The sequence below is a fragment of the Protopterus annectens genome, chromosome 2.part1 (assembly GCF_019279795.1).
Source record: "Protopterus annectens isolate FY-2018-M chromosome 2.part1, PAN1.0, whole genome shotgun sequence".
NCBI lineage: Eukaryota > Metazoa > Chordata > Ceratodontiformes > Protopteridae > Protopterus > Protopterus annectens.
In genome coordinates this window covers 717,503,327-717,516,338 of record NC_056729.1, presented here as the reverse complement: position 1 = coordinate 717,516,338, position 13,012 = coordinate 717,503,327, and the positions used below count along the sequence as shown (strand labels likewise).

Here is a 13,012-nt window from a genome sequence, read left to right as displayed (position 1 = left end):
CCTTACACATATACATCCGTTAATAAACATATTGTCTGCTTTCAGATTTAATTACCTGCCATTGGACTGACATAATCACATTCTCCATCACGTGCACTTGTTGGTACCATTATCCCATTTATATGGGAAATAGTTTTATACCTCAGCTATGTAATAATAATTTGATAGTACTTGCCTACCTTTCTTTAACCAACTAACTTTCCTCTTTCTCTTTCTACATTTTTCATAGTTCTTCAGTGTCCAATATATATATATGCAATGAAGCCAGATAATAATATGGGTTTTGTTAACCATAAACCCTCTTTTTATTATACAATATCTCCTTCTTTAAAATTTCAGCTGTAGGCACATTATTACTCCAAAAACAATTTCAAGTAATCCTTTCCTCTTACAGCAGGAAGTATAAATATTTCCCTAAATAAGCTTACATATTCAGAATAAATCAATCAATTAAATATACTTTCTTCCCTCAAGCCAACATCAATTTTTTTGCTTATATACCTTGGTTCTTATTTCTCTCAATTTCATTGTCCTATTGCTTATTAATAACTTACATACCTCCAAATTCTCTCCCATTAATTAAGTAGCATTCCTTGTTAAGTAAATACAACTCATTATACCCCTATAAATATTATAGTTTTCTTTATCTGGCACTAACTTAAACACCTAAGAAATGTTTGCCACCACACAGCCTCTTTTGCCAGCAGTTTGTTATTAACCAAAATTATTAGATGATCTGCAGCCTCTTAATTATCAAATTGCCTGCATATCTTAATATTGATTGCACTTCTACATCATATTTATACTTTACTGTTGTGTCACCAACTTCACATTTACTTGTACAATTATTGCATTAAATATTATAATAAACAACTCTCCAGTCATAGGACAACAGTCTAGCTGCACACCCTTAGACATCCTTACTTTGTCACTTATCTCACTGTTTTTGACAGTTTCAGCATTAAGCTTCTATACACGTTCAATTCTTAATCGCTGCACTACGATTTCTTAAACTAAGAGTTCTGTCTTTTTAACATTTTTCTTCTATGTCTCAATTTTGTCTTTATCAATTTTTTACAATTTTTACAATCTCAGAATGCTGCCATCCAGGATTCTGCACAGCAAAGCATTATGAGTAACAAAAATCATTTTTCAGAAGAAAAGACATGCATTTATGATGTAACTCCATTACTACATCTCATATACTCACTGTCAAATTATTACAGTTGTCAGTCTATGTTTATGGAGAGTGCAAGCCTCATGTGGCTATAATTAGCACAGAACTATGGGCCTATGTACTAATGTAAATGTTCATGTATGGGTACAACAAATACATGCTCTTTCTCTTTGCATATGTCATCATTCACAATGTCACCATATATAGGTTACTTCTCTAAAAAAGGCCATCCTCCACAATAAAATAAATTCATATGAATATATGCTTTCTAAATCAGAATCAACACAAAACCTTATTTGTTAAGACAATAATTTTAAGATCTGTGAGATTCATGTTTGAATCTGTTGCAAAAATGAATGGCATAAACTATAAAAATGTACACTTTATTTGCAGCTGTTACCTCTCCAATCATAAAGGCTTTTTATTGGAATATGTCTATCTCCAAACATGTTGTGTTCAGATATATGTTTTTGATATTACTTTAGAAAGTTCTAGATATTCTTGATCTTTGCGAGGTCATAAAGTTTTTTTTACATGTACTCCATTCAAAAATATACTTCAGCCGAGGAAAAAAGAAACACTTAACAGCAAAACAGATAAATGAACCTTTTCTTTAAAATCTGAACCAGCTAACGCCATGTCAGAAGAGCAGCAACTGCTCCAAAACTCCTCTACAGTGTTACTGATAAATCATTTATTTATTTATATTTTGCTTACCAGGTTAATCCCACTAGACTTGGGGTTTCTTTTCAGGGCAGATCTGGGTGGTATTTATACTACTAGGGGCAATTTGGCCAGGGCACCAGGGAAATTGCCCTTCTCTTTCTGACTGGTGCCGTGGGATCTTTTTGCATCCAAATAAACTACCACCAACTCAAAAAGATGGGACGTCAGTTAGGTATCACATTCAGGAGTACAGCAATTAGAAAAACATGCTTAGTCACTAACAATGACGTGCCTCATACATGCATGTAGAATGATGCCATTGTGAAAACTATATGTTTCAACAAGGAAGTGACATCAGAAAGGAAAGTGTACTTACATGCACAGAATTAATCCAAAACATCAGCGAACTGACCATAATCTCTAGCTGCTTGTTTTATTCTGCACATTCAGTATTCAAATAAAAAGCTATTGTAAGATTATGCTCAAATGAAGTTAATCTAAAGAGAGGAAGCTTTCAGAAGTTTCAAGTGTTTCTGTTAGTCCAGTATCCATGCTGTGTAACATTTAATGGTGAGTATAAGCTATTGTTACTGTCGCTCATTTAAGACTGACCTTGATAGGTTCTCCACGGGGACTCACCACTTCATCTGACAACTCCATCATCTTTAGGGCCATCAGAGCTATCTGAACAGCATGAGTCTGGCTTTCTTTATGTAATCCTCCAGCTACACAGTATGCATCCCCAATGGTTTCCACCTACAAGTGCAAAGCGGTCAGAATTCTATTACTCAGAAAAGTATGGAAAGAAAAAGGTTGCTAAAGACACATTAATACAGACTGAGTTAACCTGAAGTCATGTCATTTTAATAGCTTGAGTAAAGCTACTGGCATTTCAGTCAATATTTTGTTATATGCAATTTGGAATACAATGTCGTTACTGTGCTTAAATGGTATTACTTGTTTTTAACAACATGACACAGTAGCAAACTAGAGATTTAACTGCATTGAAGTCATCCTTAAATAGTGCAGTCTTGATGCTGAATAAAGCACAAAATTAGAGCAATCAATAAACCTGCTGTTGTCTTCCTAAACATTTCTGAACAACATAGAAAACTATAAATGCTTTAGATAAAAGTAAAACTTTATATCATTCAACAAAAGCAAAAATAAATATAGTGGTGGCTATTTCCCCCTTAACATCATTTTATGTTTTTACTAATGTCATCAAGACATTTATTATATTTAAACCAGTAAAAGAACTGTGACTAACATTTTATGATGCATGATATGTATTTGTAGGTGCAAAAGAAACAAGTAAACCAAAACTAAAAAGTACTAGGGCAGTTTCACACTGAAGAAGAATGGTACCCACACTGCAGTTCTCAGTGCCTTAAGCTCAAGCAGCTGTTTCTAGTGACAGATAATATACATGGGAAATGGGACTCAGTGACCAACTATCATCATGTCCATTTTGTGGAATGTTGTCTAAGTATAAGCCTACCATTGGGGCATGTTCCAGATGGAGGGTAGAAAGAACAGCCTTAACATAGACAGGGGGTTTGGGTCTGATAGCCTACTAAAGAGAATACTTTATTATAGTCTATGTTAAGGCATGGTAACATGGAAGCATGTTGGCATGAGCCTCTGATGTAGCTGGCATTGCATATTACCTGACTACCAGCAACAGAGTTGGGTTGGGTACAAAACAAAAGTCTGAGTATGCCATAGATGACAGCATACTAAACGCAACACTTGTCTCAATGCATGGATATAAAATGTACTTAGGGAAAGATATTCCTCTGGAAGAGGAAGACACCCCAGTAGGTTAATGTGAAATGCTAAAGCTAGGCAGGACATAGAAATGAAATAGTTAATGGAGTATCAGATTTGACATCATGAGCAGGCTGGTAAATAACTAACAAGTAATTAAAGTACATAAAATGCTTCCATATGCATTTTATAACATATTTCCCACACTCAGAAAATATTGCACAGTATAATGTATCATTAGTTTCAACAGAGAAAATATGTTTTTTTTCAAAGTAGCAGTACAATGCAGAATAGTAATTATTGCCAAAGTGTATGACACAGATCTCCTTAAAGTAAAAACATGAGTTGTTAACAACTAACTTTAGTTAAAGTCTCATATCCTTGCTAGCTATAGATCCCCATATATGAACCAGGATAACCATAGCACATACTTAAATGTACTGTAGTCATTCACCACTCAGCCCACCACCATATTCATGGATTTCAACTATTCCACTATAAACCGGGATACATACACAACCACTAACATGCAAGCCCAAAGATTCCTGAATTTTGTCAATGTAAACACCCTGGAACAACTAGTCTGCACACCTAACAGAGATGCACATATCCTGGATATATCACTTATAAATATTAGGGAATGTTGTATACCCCCTAGTACAGTGTCCTCGCTGGAAAGATCACATAACAAGCAGTCACCCTTGAAATAAATATAAAGCCCAAACTTCTAGCAAATCCCAGAACCTTTAAGAACTTTTCCAAGGTTAACAGCCGCCTATTATGTGATGGCACAGCTTAATTCTAATCCCCCAAAACTCAGGGAATAATGTGGCCTGTGTGGAAGTTTCTCTGGAAACCTTGTACAAGCATCTAAATTACTGCATAGAAACAGCAGTACCAAACCAAAATAAATTTAGGACAAACTTCAAAAACAAGCTCCCTTTGTAGACTCCCAGTATTAAAAGTTTGTACAACCAAAGAAAAAAAATATTGTCCAAAAATAGGAAGGGCTGTGCCCAACACACAAAAAAAAACCCTCATCAATCTCAACAAGCAACTCAGGGGACTAACCAAGTCCACCAAAGCCAACTTAAAAAGGCAAAAGTAGCTTCCCAGGCTAAGAATAACCGTAAGGCATATTCAGTTATTTACACAACCTCAAGGGGAACACCAAATAATGTGTTGGACTAATACTAAATGGAATTACCTATGCTGAACCATCCATGTCCAAGTAAGACATAGTGCCACTTTATTGGGTCCTTATCAGACCCATCATTGAGTAAAATATCCTCTTCAACATGTTCCTGACCAGACATATGAAACAGTTGGAATGTCCACAATGATTAATTTCCAGGAAAATTCTGGGTATAAACACACTGTCCTGTAAGGATCACCTTAAAGCTCTAACTCTATACTTGGTCTCCTCCAGGTTACTGAGAGGTGATTTATGCCTGGCATACAAAGCATCCACAGATCCAGTTTGGACATTTTGCACATCCACAAAATTATGCAGCATTAGAACCACTAGATTCAAGGATTTAAATTTTGCTTGTGACATAAATAAGACATGTTGGTGATACATATATGTGTCTCAGAGGATCCCCATGCTCTGCAACAGGCTCCCCATCCACATGAAGTAAAGACCCTAATTAAGCATAACCTTAACTAATGGATGAAAAATTGGAAATTCACCCTCAGTCTGACTCCCATGTCTATGATAGACAGAGGCAACCAGTAATGCCCAAACTAAGATGCTCCCCCCACATAACTTCAAGAAACTTCCCAATACACCCCCCCCAATAAACACCCATGATGCATTGGGACACAATTGGATTGGATTGCACTGCTAGGCTTATAAAGTCCCTGGTGGTCATTAACCTAGTATATTTATTTATTTATTGCATTTGTTTACCGGAAAAGTCCACTAGGCCTAAAAAAGCCCATTTTCGGTGGAGGCCCGGGGAGAAAAGCTCCAACAAGAACATAGATGTGGAAGAAAAATTAAACATTAATTGGTACAGAAGTAGAAACAGTGTTACACATAGTGGTTACAGTAATATATACAAAATATATGCATAGTTCATATACCTAAGACATATACCTATGAACCTATGAAGTAGAGGATATAGCAAATTTGCTGGCTGATAATCCAACCTCTCTCACCTCCAGCTACCCCCAGGAAATGCAGTCTACCATTTTTCCCTAAACCATCACTAAAGAACAGGTCCTCACTTAACTCTCAAAAGCTAAAAGCACTGCATCAGTAGGTCCTGATAATATTCCAGGATGCCTCCTTTAATAGCTTGAAATATAGCCTGTCAGGCCCACCAGAATCTCATTTCAACCACAGCCTCCAGACAGGCTTCGTCCCTAGGGAATGGAGCACAGCAATGGTCATTCCTCTACACAAAGTGGGATCATCAGCTGGCAAAGGGAACTACCGACCTATAAGTTTGATTAGTCTTGTATGCAAGGCCATATAAATAATTATCATGGACATTATAAAGAAAGACATAGGAAACCGTCAAACACTGGACTCATTCCAGTTCAGTATTGTGAAGGACTGGTCATGCTTTCTAAACCCAATGGACTTCTTCAAAAAGGTCACTAGAGCATTGGATGATGGCAAAATAGTCCATACTGCCTACCTTAACCTGGCAAAGGCATTTGACACAATAAGTAACTCGAGTATTTTAGACAAACTCACATATTCAGGCATAAATCCCTATGTCAGCTGGTAGGTTCATAGGGACCATAGATAGGTACTAGGCTATCTGTCTGAGGGCATTTATAAGCCTAGCCAGAGTGTGTCGGCTTTCGCCACCCCATTGATTAATTAACTGAGCCTCTATCAAGCAGAGCCAATGAAGTAATCCCAGGGGTGTATTTTCTGTTACTCATCCACTCGTCAAGGCATGTACACACCAAGAATGCTACCTCAGTATGGTGAACAACCAAATGGTTTACTGATAGGATACATGAAATTAGGGTGAGGGAATCCACCTCCACCAAGAGGCCTGTTATAGTGGTGTCCCAAAGAACTTGGTTCTGAGACCTCTTCTCTTTGGAGTATACTTCTCTGAAGTCAAAGCTAGCACAGAGGGACTTTGGTTGACCATATTTGCTTGACAACTGCAAGCTGGGTGCAATCTTTGAATCACCAAAAAATGCAGATATCCTTCAGAAGGGTTTGACACAGACAACTGACTAATGCCAAAGCCATAGCCAAAATTTTAAGGCAAAAAATGTAAAAATAATATCCTTTAAGAAGACAACTACCCTTCAAATTACAAAGTGGTAAGAGACTTGGGATCCCAGGCTGACAGTAACATGAACTTTGATAACCATGTGCTCATGGTAGTGAAAAAATCCCTCTACCTGGCATGACTTATAAGTAATGGCATGGCATCCAGATCTAAAGAGATCATAGTCCCTCTACACTCAGCCCTAATTAGGCCAGTCATCAAATACGATGCACCCTTTGGCACGTACCTAACCAGGCATTTGCAAAAGCTGTAGTGACCACAGAGGTTCCTCACTAAAAGAATACAGGATGTAAATAACATGTCCTATGTGGACCGCCTCAAAGCCTTGCCAATATATTCGGTCTCCTATAGACTATTGAGGGATGATCTACGTATGCCTAACCTACAAGACATTCTCTGATCCAGCCCTGATGGATCTGCCACACATTTACATAGCAAGCAGCACCAGAATTATCCAGTCTAAGGTCTAAATCATGTCTGTGATGTAAACAAAACACGTTGGAGGGACAGATATGTGTCTCAGATATTACCCCTTCTCTGAAACAGACTCCTCATTCATGTGAAGCAGAGATCTTCCTTAAGTCAATTCAAATGCAATTTGGACCAATGGATGGGAAATTGCAAATTCACCCCTGGCTTGTTACCTGTGTCCCTTATGGACAGGGGCAGCTTGTAGATGCCTTAAGGCACAGACATAAACCAAGCCATTCAACACAGATAAATGGGAAAACTGGGGCATGAATGGCAAGGCTTAATAAGTTTCTAGGGCCATTAGTCTAGTAAACACCAATGATCTTATGATCCTGCAGTGCATGGTGTGATTCTCTCGGCCTCTTTTTGCCTCCTGTGGGATTCTTAACAAACCATTGAATGAGACAGTGTTCTGTGGCCGAGACTGAAAATGGCCCGTGTCAATAAGTGCTCTACCCTGATAAACAAAAACAAATAAATGAATGAATGAAACAATAAACAAATAAATAAATACTTACAGTGAGAAAGTACAAATTATGCCACAGATTCACACAGAGGTAATTATAGTAAATGTGTATATGTGTGTATATGTGTGTGTGTGTGTGTGTGTGTGTGTGAGTGTGTGTGTGTGTGTGTGTATATATATATATATATATATATATATGTATATATATATATATATATATATATATATATATATATATATATATATATATATATGTATATGGCCAACACAAAAAAAAAAAAAAAAACTAAAGCAAATCAAACCCACCCAAGCAGGGGGCTCACCCCCTCAACTACATATACCAACTCTAAGATTACACTATAGTGGGGAAAAGGGCAAAGTTTGCCATGCTGGCCAAGTTGTTAGCTTCCCAGAGTACAACTTCAATGATCTGGGTGTTCGTTAAAATAAGTTTTCTGAGAAGTCATCTTGTGCATTTAATTTTTGAGTAAGTGAGAATTCCATAATATTAGGTAAACCCATATATATCTATATATATATAAATATATATATATATATATATAAATATATATATATATATATATATATATATATATATATATATATATACATATGTGTGTGTGTGTGTGTGTGTATGTAGATATATATATATATATATATATATATATATATATATATATATATATATATATATATTTGTATTTTTTTCAGTTTATTAAATATTATTATAGATACACATTCTGCATAAATCAAATAAATTTGTTCAGATAACTGATGTAATGCAGAATACATTGAAACTTGACTAGCTGCATTTTGACACAATGAACATAACCCTGTAAGTCCGACTGGACTCAGGTCTTTTCAGTACAGGCCCAGGGAGAAAAGATCCACATACAAGATACAGGTATCAGATTCATATACAATGCAAATATCAAACTAAACAAAAACAACATAAACATGCAATATATAGTAAGGTAATGCAGAAAGTATCACAGTAAATACAGTTGATGACATAAGAAAAATAATGAGTGTCAAACTAAACAACATATAACATGCAATGTACAGTATAGCAATATGGAAAGTATGAGAGTAAATACATTTGAATAAGGACTCACTATCTTTCCATGCAAGACTAGCTTAGTTCTGCACGGAAGCGGCCTTTTAGGAGCAGGATGGCAGCACGCCATAGATATTAAAGAAGGCACCCTGCCTGAGCTCCTAATCTTACATGGCATGTGCAAGAGTGCAGGGGTCATGTCTGAGAGCAGAGCTCTCAGAATATACATGCCCCCGCAATGAAGAACAGCAGAAACCCTAAAAGAGTGAGCAAGGCCACACATAGGTGTCCGCATACCCCCAGCAACATCCCCATTGTGTACAAGAGCAATAGTAAACACAAACAATGTAAAGATACTTTTTTTTTATGAAACAGATTAAATTTAACCATAGGTGCATGGGTTTGCCCATCGCTTAGCTATGGTTAATGCAGCTTAAATGGCAGAAGAGGATAAAAAGGAAGATATATGCAGATGAAGCAGTATAGCAATAGTGTAGTGGGCAGAGTACTCATCTTATGAGCAGTCATTCCTGGTTTGAGTCCCACTGCTGCACTTTCCATGTCAAATCACATTATGACCAATATTTTTAGTTGCATAACCTAGTAAATAACATATATTTGTGAACTGGAGTACTGCATTAAATGCAGATATGAGATGTCAGTGTCATAATGTTGCAAAGTCCACAGAAAATCACATGTGCCCCATACAGTACATGTACACAGGAAACAGGGATACAAATGCAAGGTAAAATGTGTAATGAATGATAACACCATACAGCTTCCAAATCCCCCACCTTCCCAAGAACCATTAGACATTACTGTCTAAAGCAGTGCAGTGGTAGGCGGGAGTAAGCACTAGTAAGCAAGTGTAAGCAGTATTAAGCAATAATAAATAGGATTAAGCAAATGTAAGCACCAGTAAGCAGGTTTAAGCCCGTTTGCATGGGGGTAAGCAATGTGCACACAGGTTAAGCAATATGGAAGCTAACTCTCTGTAAGCATATTTAACCAAAGGTTAGCATAGCTTACCCTTGCGCAAACCTGTGCATCCCACTTACAAGTGCTTAAAAGTGCCTTAATCACTCTGTATCCAAAAAGCGCTGTTCTGCCCAGCAACAAAATAAACAGCCTTACAGGTCTTGAACCCAGGACCCTATACACCATAGTCACAGCAGTTAACCACCAAGCCATCACAGCACTACAAATGAATGAGGTATCACCAAACAAATCCTCACTCTAATAAAATCAAGCTGAACATGTGAAAGGAATCAGTATACAGTCATATGTTCTATAACCTACTACACAACATAAATATGTGAACTGGCGTACAGAAGTAAGCCCAGATGTGAGGTGTAATTGTAATAGAGTGTTGAAGTCCCCTATTAAACACAAGGACCATATACAGTGTATGTACACATGAATCCTGGATACCTGATATATATATAACATGTAATGAATAATAAATCAATGCCAAAAAGGAAATATAATGCAAAGTAAATATTAAGCAATGCTAAGCATTATAGAGGCCAGATTAGTAGGTGTAAGCAATGTGTAGGCCAGCTAGTTCACGTTGCCCAGTGGTATACCCCTTTAAACAATGCCAATGTTAGGTAAGCAGGTTTGCCCATAGCTTAGCCTTTTCAAAACCATCTAATCATGGCAAAGTGCGGGAAATTGGAATGGGAGACGTAGTGCACTTTTGGACACAGTGCTGGGGCATCCAAGTGTCCAGAGTCATGGCAGGACTCCTTGTCAAAGACCATGAGCAGAGACTGCTGCAGGGCCAGTACCAGGGTTCCCAATATAAGGTGGAAACCCGGAACTGTCTCGTCCGTGACCTCACCATTGCACTGGCATACCCCAAACTGGTGAGCAGGTCAGGCATCATTATGCCAAACTGAAGCGGCAAAAGGCGGATCTCTTGGATCAGTGGATCCAAGAGGCTAGGATGGCAGGGGTTGTCCCAGCTGTGTGTAAGTATCACTCCACTACCTGTTTAATAATTGCCAGCTCATTTATATTATGGATAGATATGGCAAAATACTCCTCTTATGTCCTTCACAGCAGCAAGTGAGTGGGCCATGAACCAGGAGGCCCATGGATGTCGCCTGGAGAGGTTGCGGTGCGAGGCAGGTTAGTAATACTGTTGCATGTACTGTCATAGGAAATAAATCTAAAAGTATTAGTAAGTTAATTACCAGTATAACACCTGTATTGTTTAAGGCAAGTACTGCATACACCGGAGAATACGGCAGGAAGAGTCTCATATAGTCCGTATGTAAATAAAAGCATAATAGCCTGACAATAAAGGTCTAAGTGCTGGACTGCATGTGTATACTCTGGTATCATATAGTAATGTAGATTTCCAATCACTTAATAGTACTGTTGTATTAAGCACTGTTACCCACACTGTGCAACATAAATAGAATGTGTAGAAATGTCTGTATATGACTGGTGTAATCCTCAAAGGTCATTTAGTACAACTGAGAGACACAGACAAAAAACAGTGTAAAGACAGACAACAAAATGCAAATAGCGCATACAAATGAGATATAAACTGTTGTATTTTTAGCACACACCACTGTGGTTCGAATCCTGGGAGTGGTAGTAGTCTGCATACAGAATCATACCCCACAACTGTACAACTATGTGCAGAATGTCTAATATATTGGCCCATATCTGCTGCCTGTCACCCTGTCCCCCTGGGAAATCAGTGGGATGATCCCAGATGTTTAGGCAGCAAACAGGAAATACAACTGATTGTCACACATCTAGAAGAACAAATCTGTCACACTAGCAACTCCCCAAAATGTTATGAGAGTAATAAGCCATGTATGTCCCATCTACACTCCCAAGTTGTCAAGCTGTGACCAGAGTGTGTACAGTAACAGAGCGAGATGTATGTGCATAATACTAATGTGAAATCTGGTACTTTGTGTGACAACATTCAGGTAGTGCTAACAAACATTGCTCCTACAGGTACATCAGATACACACACTGTGCTGAGAAATAAAAGCTTGATACCCTGTACTGGTACTGTTTACTCTGGTATTGTATGGCATTGTGAGTGTTGCAGTTGCTCTGAATAATAAGGTATCACTGATCACTGTCACCCACACTATGCTACATAATATAACTGTCTAGGAAATCCTGTATAAGAGTGTTGTAAGTCACTAAAGGTTGAAGAGGGCAATAGTCCACATATGTCCCGGTTCACCTGCATGTGGTCAAGACATGGCCAGAGTCTGTGCCAAAAGAGATGGGCAGGTATGTACATAATATCAACCTGGAATCTGGGAGTATGTGTAAAAACAGTTAGTGTTACCAAACAATTCCTCCACAGGTATATCAGGTAAGAAGTGTATACTGCAGGTAAAACCAGTTCATTTATATAGTTGACAGCCATATCACTGTCCAAACTAAGGCAATAGGGTAGTGTAGTAATACTTGTAAGGTACAGATAACAGCACTGACTAGGACAGTAATGCAAACTACAGGAATATACTAGTTGCAAACTGACATCTCTCCCCCCCCCACCATATCTCCAACAATACACTAAATACCCACCTCAACTGGTACGTGATGACTCCACTGTAATGTTGAGACATATGTCCTATTGTTTGATGATTATATAAATCTGTTTCTATGCATGTGCTATGTTGAAATACTCCAACATTGGTGGCATGGTCCATCAATGTACCTGCATGCTGTTGTTTTTACCATTGTGGTCCCATATATGCATGCGTTACGTTTGCTATGCAATTCTTCCATAACTGGTGTCTGGGTTAATGGGAATATCTATGCATGCTGTTATACCTAATCCTGGAATGTGCTGACTATTACTAACCCACATATGTCGAGAAACCATAAACACCATAGCACATATGGGAATGCGGGTCCCAGCAGACCCACCTGTTCCCACCTCAGCTGGCCGTGGCAATGCGCACCAGCACATCTGGGGCCCAACCCAGGACCTCCTCGTCTGTTGGTCCTGCACCACATTCAGGTGGAACCACCTCAGAGGATGGGGCTCACCCCCCCCATGAGAGCGGGCATGACAGGAACCTGTCACCCATCGTCAGGTCCAAGTCGTGGTGCGTAACGAGCTCAATCAGTAGATTGGAGATCTGCTATGCCAG

General features: G+C 38.3%; 1 protein-coding gene across 3 annotated transcripts in view; it reads right to left on the bottom strand.

Moving 5' to 3' along the window:
* GUCY1A1 (guanylate cyclase 1 soluble subunit alpha 1) overlaps positions 1–13,012 on the bottom strand; it is a 1,258,709-nt gene that overhangs the window by 318,608 nt on the left and 927,089 nt on the right. For 2 of the 3 annotated variants that reach the window (XM_044062438.1, XM_044062439.1), the window contains exon 7: positions 2,456–2,599. The exons of the other annotated variant lie outside the window; for it this stretch is intronic. In XM_044062438.1, coding sequence (XP_043918373.1) covers positions 2,456–2,599 — 144 coding nt within the window. The remainder of the gene's footprint in view (positions 1–2,455; positions 2,600–13,012) is intronic. 3 annotated transcript variants of the gene reach the window in all.